Raw genomic sequence first — 13,484 nt, forward strand, 5'->3', positions numbered from 1 at the left:
TTAAGACATTCTGACTTTTTTTGCCTTATCAACCCATAAAACCAGCATTAATTTATATTTGCTTGTAGTAAGAAATATTTCCACCAGATGGTGCCCAACAGCTTCTGAAAGCACACAGCCACACGTCTTTTCATAGTTTTCTGTATATTTTTATACAAATATCACCCAATATGTGTATAAGGACCCCCATTTTCCCCAGAACAGGTTGATCTAGGGAATAAAATCTGTAAATCCTGGTTCAGTCCAGTTTACTGGTTTTAGGGAGCTTTTGGATCTCTACTGAGTGTTTTATACAGTATCTCACAAAAGTGAGTACACCCCTCACATTTTTGTAAATATTTTATTATATCTTTTCATGTATGTGCCAACACTGAAGAAATTCCAACGCAATATTCCCAACAAACACATTCCTATAGAGATGGCTGTATTTGTAAGTGGGTGCTGAAGCGACCATCGGCTGGAACCGTATGTAGTCAGAGAAAGTAATGTCGCCAGCACACCAGGATCTCAAAAAAATGGGTCCAAAACTTTAATCAGTGATCACATCATTACAGCAGAAAGCAACATTTCGGAGCCACAACAGGACCCCTTCATCAAGCATGTGACACTGAAGAAATGACATTATGCTACAATGTAAAGTAGCGAGTGTACAGCTTGTATAACAGTGTAAATTTGCTGTCCCCTCAAAATAACTCAACACACAGCCATTAATGTCTAAATCGCTGGGAACAAAAGTGAGTACACCCCTAAGTGAAAATGTCCAAATTGGGCCCAAAGTGTCAATATTTTGTGTGGCCATTATTTTCCAGCACTGCCTTAACCCTCTTGGACATGGAGTTCACCAGAGGTTCACAGGTTGCCACTGGAGTCCTCTTCCACTCCTCCATGACGACATCACTGAGCTGGTGGATGTTAGAGACCTTACGCTTCTCCACCTTCCGTTTGGGTATGCCGCACAGATGCTCAATAGGGTTTAGGTCTGGAGACATGCTTAGCCAGTCCATCACCTTTACCCTTAGCTTCTTTAGCAAGGCAGTGGTCATCTCGGAGGTGTGTTTGGGGTTGTTATGTTGGAATACTATCCTGTGGCCCAGTCTCCGAAGGGAGGGGATCATGCTCTGCTTCAGTATGTCACAGTACCTGTTGCTGCAGCTCAGTTTCAGGGTCTTGGCAATCTTCTTATAGCCTAGGCCATCTTTATGTAGAGCAACAATTCTTTTTTTTCAGATCCTCAGAGAGTTCTTTGCCATGATGTGCCATGTTGAACTTCCAGTGACCAGGATGAGGGAGTGAGAGCGAAATAACACCAAATTTAACACACCTGCTCCCCATTCACACCTGAGACCTTGTGAAACTATTAAGTCACATGACACCAGGAAGGGAAAATGGCTAACTGGGCCCAATTTGAACATTTTCACTTATAGGTTTACTCACTTTTGTTGCCAGCAGCTAGCTGGCAAAAAATATGAGTACATATACAATACATTGTATGAGGGATTACAATGGTGGTCAACTTTCCTAATATGGTGGGCCTCAAGTGTGGCCATCGACAACACTGAAGGGCTGCACATAGAATTCAGTAAATATTTAGTGTCAGAGACAGCAGACACACAACAGGATATAGTCAAAGACTATGGGCATGGTCAAAAAGATGGTCAGAGACTGCAGACGTGGTACAGGAGATGGACGCAGACTGAAGACACGGTACAGGAGATGGTCAGAGAGTGCGGACATGATACAAGAGATAGTCAAAGACTATGGGGGCATGATACAAGAGATGGTCAGAGACTGCAGATATGGTACAGGAGATGATCAGAGACTGCAGACATACTACAGGCAATGGTCAGAGACTGCAGATATGGTACAGGAGATGGTCAGAGACTGCAGACTTGGTATAGGTGATAGTCAGAGACTGCAGAGATGGTACAAGAGATGGTAAGAGACTGCATATATGGTACAGGAGATAATCAAAGACTACAGACATGGTACACAAGTTGATCAGAGACTGCAGACATGATACAAAAGACAGCGAAAGACTATGGTACAGGAGATGGTCAGAGACTGAAGACATGGTACAGGCGATAGTCAGAGACTGCAGAGATGGTAAGAGACTGCATATATGGTACAGGAGATGATCAAAGACTACAGACATTGTACAAGAGATGGCCAAAGACTGTGGACATGATACAAGCGATAGTCAAGGACTATGGGCATGATAGAAGAGATGATCAGAGACTGCAGATATGGTATAGGAGATGGACAAAGACTGCAGACATATTACAGGAGATGGTTAGAGACTGCTTACATGGTACAAGAGATGATCAAAGACCACAGACATGGTACAAGAGATGGCAAGAGACTGCGGTCATGATAGAAGACATAGTCAAAGACAATGGGGGCATGATACAAGAGATGGTCAGAGACTCCAGACATACTACAGGAGATGGTCAGAGACTGCAGACATACTACAGTAGATGGTCAGAGACTGCAGACATACTACAGGAGATGGTCAGAGACTGCGGACATACTACAGGAGATGGTCAGAGACTGTGGATATTGTATAGGGGATGGTCAGAGATTGCAGACATGGTACAAGAGATGATCAGAGATTGCAGACATGATACAAGAGATAATCAGAGATTGCAGAAATAATAAAAGTGATAGTCAGGCACTGTGGACATGCTGCAGGAGACTGTCAGAGACTAAATATGCTATAGGAGTTGTTGGAAACTACAGACATGCTTCAGGAGACAGTCATCAACTTGAGAGATATTGCATGAGATTGCTAGAATTTGTTACTGTAACAGAGCAATACAGCCCCCCAACTGCAAGAGTAAACTAAGCTTTACAGCTCATTAAAACAATGTTTCATACCCCTGAAATGTGATTAGATTAAAAATAGCTGTCTCTTCTATATCTGCGTGCCTTTGGTATTTCATAGGGTAAAGCAAATAAAGTAGGAAAAGGCAAACTATTGCAGACTAACAACTATGCAGTATGTGGTGTTTAGCAATGTGTTCCACTGTGATACATTTGGATGACTTCCCTCTAGTTTAAGTAAAATGTGTGTCGGGAAGATCAAGTGCCTGGCCATGCCTGGAGATTTTTGTATGCGCACAATGCAGCTTCTGGTCCAGTACATAAAGTCAAGGTTGTGTGTACATCCATGTGTGAATTAGAATGCACATCCGACCTGGGCCTTTGGTGCCCAGAGCCCTATTCAAAGCATAGCATAACTAAAGAGAATTGCAGAGTGGCTGTCAGCTTCTGTGGCTCATGACTACAACTGCATCTTGTGTTTAACTCTGCTTTATCTTGATTTCCTGTTGCTAACCTTGGCCTGTGCCCTGTCTCCAGCCTGGCTTTTAGCCCTGCTCTTGCTCCCCTGATTTAGTACCTTTGACTCGTCTTGACTATGGCATTTCTTTTTGCACATACAAGTTCCTGTGCTCTAACTGTGTGCCAGAAATCTGCATAGGTTTCAGTTTTAGCATCCCAGTCACATCCAGACTGTCATCTGACCACCCTCTACTATGCCATGACCTATCACAGGCATCTGCTTGTCCTGCTACACCCTGTCACCAACTCCATAGGGTATTGGACAGGAGGGTATAAGGCAAGCCTTCTCATTAGCTTGGCCTCTATTGGGTACGTGACAGTACAGTTCAGTAAGAGCTTGTTCACACCACAGCAGGTGATAATATACACATCATATGAAGCATTTTAGTGCATGTTACAGTAATGCTTGTTAACACACTTCATATGCATGTTTTGGTGTTTTACCTTTGTGCATTGTGGTCCACAGTAGTTTAAAAAATATAGTAGGACCTATTTTTTCATGCATCAATGCGTTGGTTGACAGCATATTCAAACTGAATGGGCTAATAAACACAACATGCCTCAATGCACAAAAATGCTTGTGTTGAAGCACACTACATTGTGATGTGAATGGGATATAGAGTCATGCCTGGCTAGATGATAAAGCAAGTATTCTAACGTTTATGGCTTAGTTACCTTCTCCATGCATTACAAAGAAAAAGTTTGCATTTCATTCCAGTTATCATAATTATTCCGTGCTGCACCTCCAGCATTGGTATACAATCATGTATAAAGTGCACATAAAATTGTTAACACACCAAAAATACATTAATTAATAAATGAATTTTAAAAAATTATAAAAATATCCCGTGCAATGGGGTTTATTTACTAAAGGCAAATCCACTTTGCACTACAAGTGCACTTGGAAGTACAGTCACTGTAGATCTGAGGGGGACATGCAAGGAAAATAAAATCAGCATTTTTTGCTTGTACATGATTGGATGATAAAATCAGCAGAGCTTCCCCTCATTTCAGATCTTCCCCTTAGATCTAAAGCGACTGCACTTCCAAGTGCAAAGTGGATTTGCCTTTAGTAAATCAACCCCCCTGTGTCCTTATTTATAATTTCCTAAACATATCTTGATAAGGATACGTTTTTCTGTGCTTCACATACCGTGGCAAACACCACCACCAATAACCGCTCACTTTGTACCTTGACCTATAATAAATAGGTCATGTGCACTTGTCCCTTTAAGGGAAATTTTCCAGTGGATTCAATTGAATAAAAGATCTTCTTTAGACCAACCAAGGAATACACAACTCCAGATATTTTACAAAAAAAGAAATAAGGTGCACGAGACTGGTGTACCACACATATATGACTTATAAAAAAGGCCACCACAGGGGGCGCCCAATAGGGGCTGCAGCTTGTGAATGAAATCCCAGTATTTGTTATACTATTCCCCTTTAAACCACTGTGTGGAGTAAAATGTAGCTCACAGGCAACAGTGTTCTTCTCCTCCCACACAATCCACAGATGCATCCAACGTCTTGTGTCACTGGCTCTGCCCCTTACATGTTACGCCCCCCTTTGGTGGTCTTTTTTATGTGTGATATATCTGTGGTGCACCAGTCTCATGCACCTTGATTATTTTTTGTGAAAGATCTGGAGATGTGTATCCCTTGTTTGGTCTAAAGAAGATCTTTTATTCAACCAAATCCACTGGGAAATTTCCTTTAAAGGGACAAGCAAACATGACCTATTGTTTATAGGTCAAGGTACAAGGTGAGTGGTTAATGGTGGTGGTGTTTGGCGCAGTGTGTGAAGCACAGAAGAACTCTTTATCATAATATTTTCAAAATGTTTTTATTTATTTATTCATTTATTTATTTTTGTTGCTTTAACAATATTATTTTACACATGTAGAATTTTATGTGCACTTTATACATGATTATATACTAATGCTAGAGGTGAATTATTATGATAACGGTGATTGTAAATTCCATCAGCAGCACAGTTTCTTCACAATTTATGATTTTGCATTTATTTAATTTTATATTGATTAGAACATTGGTGTGGTATAGGTATTACCTACCAATGATAAAACTCTAAAGCTGTTTTTGTTTTATTGACCCACTACAGTACTTCTGATTGGTCTGCTCGTCTTTATGTCTTATATACAGTACTACACCTTGTCAGGGTAAAGCAGAAAACTTCTTTAAAGCTGGAGAACATTCACCACTGCCATCAGTAAATACTGTAGATGCATAGGAAAATACAATGATTATCTTCGCCTGTCTTGCCCACTTCAGCCAACTGCCAGAGGAATTCTGCTTTCTAATAGTCCTTATAAATGCATCTATACATTGTAGTAAAACTATCATTCACTTACAATTCCATTCTGAACACTGAATCCTAACTGGTATTTCAGATCAGGTCTCTTGATGAGGACAGTAGTCACAGGGGGACAACTGACAATGTTCAGCTTCAGTTGCGTTTGATTCTTAAGGCCCTGGAAAATAAATAAATAAATAAAACAGTTAACTAGTATGGAGCAAAATCAGCTTTTGTTACTGAAACACACGTTGATGCCGAGAATGTTCAGAACAACCAACAAGAGACGATTGCTGATCTATTGTTAGAGTAAAAGTAAAATTCAAATGTGGAATTGAAGAGGCAAGGTTAAAGTGGATTTTGCCTTTTAGTACATACATTACCATGAAACCTGGGTAGCACTGTGGCTAAGTGATTAGCATTTCCACCTAGCAGCACTAGGCTTGTTGGTTTGAATGCCAACCAAGGCAATACCTGCATGGAATTTACATATTTTGTCTGTGTTGGTTTCATCCCACACTACAATGACATGCTGTATTTAAGAGTTTGAGTTAGAGACTTTAGATTGTAAGCCCTTGAGGGTAAGGACTGATGTGAATGTACAATATACTGTATATGTAAAGTGCAGTGTAATTGATGGTGCTATATAAGTACCTGTAATAAATTACTACCCATTGTACTCTATATATATATATATATATATATATATATATATATATATATATTATAGTATATATACAGTATGTATACAGTATAGCACATATGTATGTATGGATTGCATGGGTTGTTACCGACATGTGGTGAAAATGCCATGTCAAAAGCACCTTTAGAAATATATTTACCTAGAGAAATAGTGTTGTGTTTTATATATATATATATATATATATATATATATATATATATGTATATATATATATATATATATATATATATATATATATATATATATATATATATATATATATATATATATATATATATATATATATATATATGTATATTTATATATATATATATATATATATATATATATATATATATATATATATATATATATATATAAATATTATTTTTATATATATATATATTATAGTATATATATATATTATAGTATATATACAGTATAGCATATATAATCATTTACCAACTTGGGTTTTTAAATTATATACCAAGAAATAGAAGGGGGGAAAACAGGGAACTAACACTAAAGATATGGTGTGTGTACTAAACCGAATGCTTAAAGTAGTTCTAAAGGCTCAATGTTTTTTACCTTCATGCACTCAATGCATGGAGGTAAAAAAACCTTCTGTGTGCAGCATCCTCCCCAGCCCCCCCCCCCCCCCCAATGCTTACCTGAGCCTCATCTCAATCCAGCATTGTGCACAAACAAGAGCCTTGGCTCACCAGGGACTCTCTCTCCTCCTTAAGCTGAGAGAGCAGCGGTGCCATTGGCTCCTGCTGCTGTCAATTACAGCCATTGAGCCAATAAGAAGAGAGAAGAGATGGGGCCCAGCCACAGCTCTGTGTGTGAATGGACACACAAAGCCTCTGCTCGAGAGCGAGCCTGTTCGGACGCCCCCATAGCAATTCTGACTTCTATCTGCATTTATTCCTCTGAATGTAAATTGGTGTTAAAAACTAAAGAACCATTCTTATTTTGTGGAAGTATAACGTGGAACTAAAGTCCAATTTTGGATGTGCTGATGATTGTATTAGGCATGTAACTGTATGTTCATACTCTGGGAGGGAGGGCAGTCCATGGATTGAGTGTCATCATCTCATTTGTTTTGTATTATTATGTGATTATAACTGATTACTAAATTCCCAGCTCCTGCATATATACATTGTGAAAAATGTTACTTTGTTCATTCACTATTGCTAACATGAAGAAGTTCAAATCTTGCTCAAAAGCTTGTACATACAGTAAGTCACAAAAATGAGTACACCCCTCACATTTTTGTAAACATTTTATTATATCTTTTCATGTGACAACACTGAAGAAATGCTACTTTGCTACAATGTAAAGTAGTGAGTGTACAGCTTGTATAACAGTGTAAATCTGCTGTCCCCCTCAAAATAACTCAACACACAGCCATTAATGTCTAAACTGCTGGCAACAAAAGTGAGTACACCCCTAAGTGAAAATGTCCAAATTGGGCCCAAAGTGTCAATATTTTGTGTGGCCACGATTATTTTCCAGCACTGCCTAAACCCTCTTGGAGTTAATGCGTGGAGTTGACCAGAGCTTCACAGGTTGCCACTGGAGTTCTCTTCCACTCCTCAATGACAACATCACTGAGCTGGTGGATGCACTCCTCCACATTCACCTCCTTTGAGGATGCCCCACAGATGCTCAATAGGGTTTAAGTCTGAAGACATGCTCGGCCAGTCCATCACCTTCACCCTCAGCTTCTTTAGCAAGGCAGTGGTCATCTTGGAGGTGTGTTTGGGGTTGTTATCCTGTTGGAATACTGCCCTGCGGCCCAGTCTCCAAAGGGAGAATGCTCTGCTATAGTATGTTACAGTACGTGTTGGCATTTATGGTTCCCTCAATGAACTGTAGCTCCCCCAGTGCCGGCAGCACCCAGACCATGACACTCCCACCACCATGCTTGGCTGTAGGCAAGACACACTTGTCTTTGTACTCCTCACCTGGTCACATTTCACATCCTATATAGGACTCATTATTTTCTGCACAGGAATACTCTGATACATGGACACAACCCATATTTCTATTGTATTGGAGAGATTGTTCCACAAGACATCCCAATTGGTGGTCAATAAGTTAATCCCTGGTTGTGTATGTGACAATTGTATGCATGTGCCGCGTGCTTAGCAGCTGGTTTCACTTAGACAACGTTGTCTTTTTAATTAAGGTTGGGTGATGGTGGTGGATTTTACCTTGTCTCTGTTTTTCATACTTTGTAATAAAGACCCATATTTAAGCTGCATGGTCCTCTTGTGACTTGCTTTTTTGGGGACTTTACGCCACAATTTTTACTATATGCCTCATGAGTTACTTGGACCGCACCTATATAGGTCAGCAAACATTTGGGACACTGCGTGTGCTTATGTACTGAGCCTTACAGTGCTTAAACTTTAGGTGAGTTCTGGCACACAATTTTTTGTGTTTTTTTTATCCATCATTTATAAGGCTTTTCTGAGATGTCAGAAAAAAGTTGGGGGAGAACTGAAGTTACACTCTGCAGAGCTCAGTGATGAGTGCTCTGAGAGCTGAATGGAGGCAAGGGACACACCCTTTTCCACACAACACACAGGATCTGAGCTGAGGCTGTCAATCAGCTGGAGCTTCCTCCCCTGTCACCTTTTTTCTCTTGATGTCAGGAAAACTTGTCAGATAGCAGATAGCAGAGGAACGAAGCAGCAGACAGAAATTACACTTGGTGCTCTTAACTGAGACAAATACACACTATAGAGGTATATGCTTTGTTCATATTTCATGCCTGAGGTTTACAACCACTTTAATACATCTGCTGGAGATCATCGATTTTCAAATGACCTTGATTAATTTTATAAAATAACAAATCCAAATCTTGCACTGATAAAATGAAAACTTAATTTATTAAGCAATGAGCTCAAAATCAGCTCAAAATCAGCTTTTTCATTGTGCCTTTTTTACGCTAGAAGAAAATCTTAGGAAAGATGCAACAAAAAATGGAATATACAGTTTCTATTAATATATAATCCTCACCTCACAATATTTTTCAGCTTTAAATCAAAGGCAAGTATGAACCAGCTTTGCACACTCCAGTAGACTGAAAAAAAAAAGATTTTTTCAACAGATTTCCTTGTTGTGACAAGTAGTTTCATGGATGTGAAGCAGACCCACTGCGTAATGCTACCAACCCCATACTTGGTGTTTGTAAGGTGCTGAAGGTGTTTGATATATTTTTAAGCTTTGGCCACAAATATCTACAAGTCTTATTTGACTTTTGACTTTCCTTTTGGAAACTCCAGATATACAACTGTAATTCTTCGGCATACAGTATTTTATACAGCTCTTCTATATAGGGAGGTGTTATGCACAGTTTATAATTCACTGGCACACCTTTGCATAAGACTCAGATATGTTGCTCTCCAACTCCTTAAGGGCTTTGGGCTTGTGTCGATGACATCAGTAGGACATCAGTTTGAGATGCATCTCCCTTGCAGTAGACCTTCTCCTGATCTGCATTTGACCTTTTTCCAGCAGGTTTTGTATTCCCATAGACTTGTATGGGTATGAAAAACCTGTCTGATGCAAACAAAAGGCGTTTGACACAGCCCCCAAACGGTAGTCTCTCTGTGGCATCTGTGACAAGTGTCCGTATTTGGGCAAACACATTTTTCTAAGCAGCATCTGGGTGATATGATGTTGTTTTTGCTTCCTCAGTACTGATTAAACCTACTGCAGAATCTCAACAATAAGGTATTTGAATATTACCTTTCTACTGAATTAATACAGTTGCAATATAAGCTTCAAGAGCAGACATATTTAGGAAATGGTGAGGAAATGTGGCTGCTGCAGAGTACTCAGGCTAAGGTAAATAGCGTGGACCTCCAAGCTTCACCATAGTAGCAGCTGTTGCTGGAAAGCATTACCAGTTCAGTGGTTTACTTTAGTTGTGTGGACGAAAATGCCTTGATCACAGAGTTTAGAGGAGAATGGCAGGCTTTGTTCGAGATGATAGAAAGGCAAAAGTAACTTAAATAACCACATATCACAACCAAGGTATGCAGAATACCATCCCTGAATGCACAACACATCGAACTTTGAAGCAGATGGGTTTTAGCAGCAGAAGACCACACCGGGTGCCACTCCTGTCAGCAAAGAACAAGAAACTGAGGCTACAATTCGCACAGGCTCAAAATTGGACAATCGAAGATTTGAAAGACGTTGATTTCAGCTGCGACATTCAGATGGTAGGTTCAGAATTTGGTGTAAACAACACGAAAGCATGGATCCATCCTGCCTTGTATAAACGGTTCAGGCTGGTGGCGGTGGTGTAATGGTGTGGGGGATATTTTCTTGGCACATTTTGGGCTCCTTTAAGCATTCAATTGAGCATTGTTTAAATTCTTCTGATGGCTACTTCCAGCAAGATAATGCACCATGTCACAAAGGTGACATTATGAGGGTATATGGTGAGGTGAGGGTATATATAATATAATATATATATATATATATATATATATATATATATATATATATATATATATATATATTGCAGCTTCCCATATCTTAGTTGTGGCTGTATACATTTTCTAATGTAAGTTTTTTTCTATTTTTTTTCACCTGGTGATGTAAAGGTTCATTTTTTTTTTTTTTCAATAACAAACACGTCATACATACATCACTTCCACCCATAGCTCTTAAAGGAGAAATTGTATTTATTTTTTTCAATTATTTATGTATTTATTTATTTTTTATTGCATTTTAGTGTAAATATGAGATCTGAGATCTTTTTGACCCCGTATCTCATATTTAAGAGGTTCTGTCATGCTTTTTTTTTCTATTACAAGGGATGTTTACATTACTTGTAATAGTAATAAAAGTCAACCATTTTTTTTTTTTAAACTGTGTCAAAATAAAAAAACGAAAAGTAAAATAAATAATAAAAAAGCAGAAGCGAACGCTTACGTAAGTAGCACCCGCATATGAAAACAAGGTTCAAACCACACATGTGAGGTATTGCCGCGATCCTTAGAGCGAGAGCAATAATTCTAGCCCTAGACCTCCTCTGTAACTTAAAACTAGTAACCTGAAAAAATGTTTAAACTTCGCCTATGGAGATTTTAAAGGGCAAAAGTTTGTTGCCATTCCACAAGCGGGCACAATTTTAAATTGTGACATGTTAGGTATCAATTATCACATTATCTTTCACAATATAAAAAAAAATTGGGCTAACTTTACTGTTGTCTTATTTTTTTATTCAAAAAATTGTATTTTTTTCAAAAAAAGTGCACTTGTAAGACCGCTGCGCAAAAATAGGGTGATAGAAAGTATTGCAACAACCGCCATTTTATTCTCTAGGGTGTTAGAAAAAAACATATAATGTTTGAGGGTTCTAAGTAATTTTCTAGCAAAAAAAATGGGGCTGAAGTGTTTACATTTATTTTGATCGCTCTAGTTGAAACTGTCACATTGTCCCATTAAACTCTTTGGGCCCTTTCTGTGAGCTGATCCCCTGCTGATCGAAGCAGAGCAGGTGGAGGACAGGTCTGTGCAGAGCGAACACTGACAGACCTCACCCTGCTCTATGGGCAGCCGGGAGTAAACAGACTCCACTGTCCAAATAAAGCCTTAAAAACTAATACAGTCACCACATTTAAGGATTGGTAAGCTGCAATATATAACATTTTTGGTTTGGGGTTTATTACCGCTTTAACTGTTTTTCACTCATGGGGAGTTAAATATGTTAAAAGCATAATCGCTTTTTTAGATTTTTTTTCCTTGGATAACAATTTGAATACATTTTGTAAATATTATTCTGTAGCTTGCAATTTTCTCTATGACCGTCACGACCTTTAAATAAAGATCAAACTACACTCACTTAAGCTTACTTCATGTTTCCAAGCGTACACGAACAATATTTATCTTCTTGCAGATAATACAGGGGACTTATCAGTGTTCAAATCAACTTTGTACTTTTCCTTTGAAACAAGGGCAGATGAAACAAAAGTATGGAAGACTATAATTTATTGCATTCTCCAATATGGAACATATTTGAACAAAAACACTAATTTGAATATTTGTGTCATTGCAAAGTCATTTCTTTCGGGAACCAAGATAATATTTATTAACTTTTAAATACTATATTCCTACAAGACAAAACAGGTGTTATGTTTGAAGGAAAAACAACTCTTGTTGCTTGTAATAAGCAGACTCTCCATTTCAGCTTCCTGCAGCAGTGCCGGGACAAGGTCATCGAATACCCATGACAAAGATGCCAAACTGCGCCCCCCCCCATTCATGATGTTCATACTTAGGGGATCCTATACCTAGCAGTCTCTTGCATGTCAAAATTACTGCCGCTGTCACTGCCCCAGTCAGAACCATATATATGAAGACAAGAGGCTTGAATGACCATGTATAGACTTTATACCAAATTAGGTGGTGACTGTGATTCAGCCCCGGAAAACTATAGCAAAAAGTATCCCAAACAGGCGGGGACAGAAAAGGATGGGGCTAACCGAAATGTAGAAAACACCAATGTTCTAGTATCAAAATATAATTTATTGGTATATATAAAAAACATGGAAGTAAATCGATGAGACCAATGACAAACTAGCCCTGGCTCAGGTTGGTGACAAACCACAATGGGCTGATCAAGAACAACCACAGAAAGGGGGGACAGAACAACATGTAACAAGAATTAAACAAAAACGGCCGGACGCCAGGTAAATTGGTGTCAGCCTAACCCACCACTAAAGATGGAATTTCTAGCAATTGCTGAGTTTAGGGTAGACTAACACCAACCCCCCGGGGGCTCGAGCCAGCGGAGGAAAAAGGGGCATGGATGGAAGGAAAAAGATCAGACAAAAGTCCTGTAATGGCTATGTGTGGGAATAGTCCTGTACTATGGCCACTTAAAGCAAGTTGAATCCCAAAGCAGCTGCGTAATCTAGAGGGGAGAGGAAATCATCGTGTGACTCAGATTAGGAGCTTTTGGAATTAAGAACTTTTTTCTTTGGACACTTGAATGCAGGAAGTCATACAGTGGAATGTCACAATAAAAATTGCTAAGTGCTAGACTCTCATTAAGTGGCTGCAGCCAGTACTCCACAGGCACTCTTTTTCAGAAGTCCCTTGTATACCCCAACCTACCTA

At 39.0% G+C, this 13,484-nt stretch overlaps 1 protein-coding gene across 2 annotated transcripts in view; it reads right to left on the reverse strand.

Moving 5' to 3' along the window:
- Positions 1 to 13,484, reverse strand: part of APBA2 (amyloid beta precursor protein binding family A member 2) — a 656,749-nt gene that overhangs the window by 83,113 nt on the left and 560,152 nt on the right. For both annotated transcript variants that reach the window (XM_073618863.1, XM_073618862.1), the window contains one exon: positions 5,712 to 5,831. In XM_073618863.1, the coding sequence (XP_073474964.1) occupies positions 5,712 to 5,831 (120 nt within the window). The remainder of the gene's footprint in view (positions 1 to 5,711; positions 5,832 to 13,484) is intronic.

This window comes from Aquarana catesbeiana, linkage group LG03, assembly GCF_042186555.1.
Source record: "Aquarana catesbeiana isolate 2022-GZ linkage group LG03, ASM4218655v1, whole genome shotgun sequence".
Classification (NCBI taxonomy): Eukaryota; Metazoa; Chordata; class Amphibia; order Anura; family Ranidae; genus Aquarana; species Aquarana catesbeiana.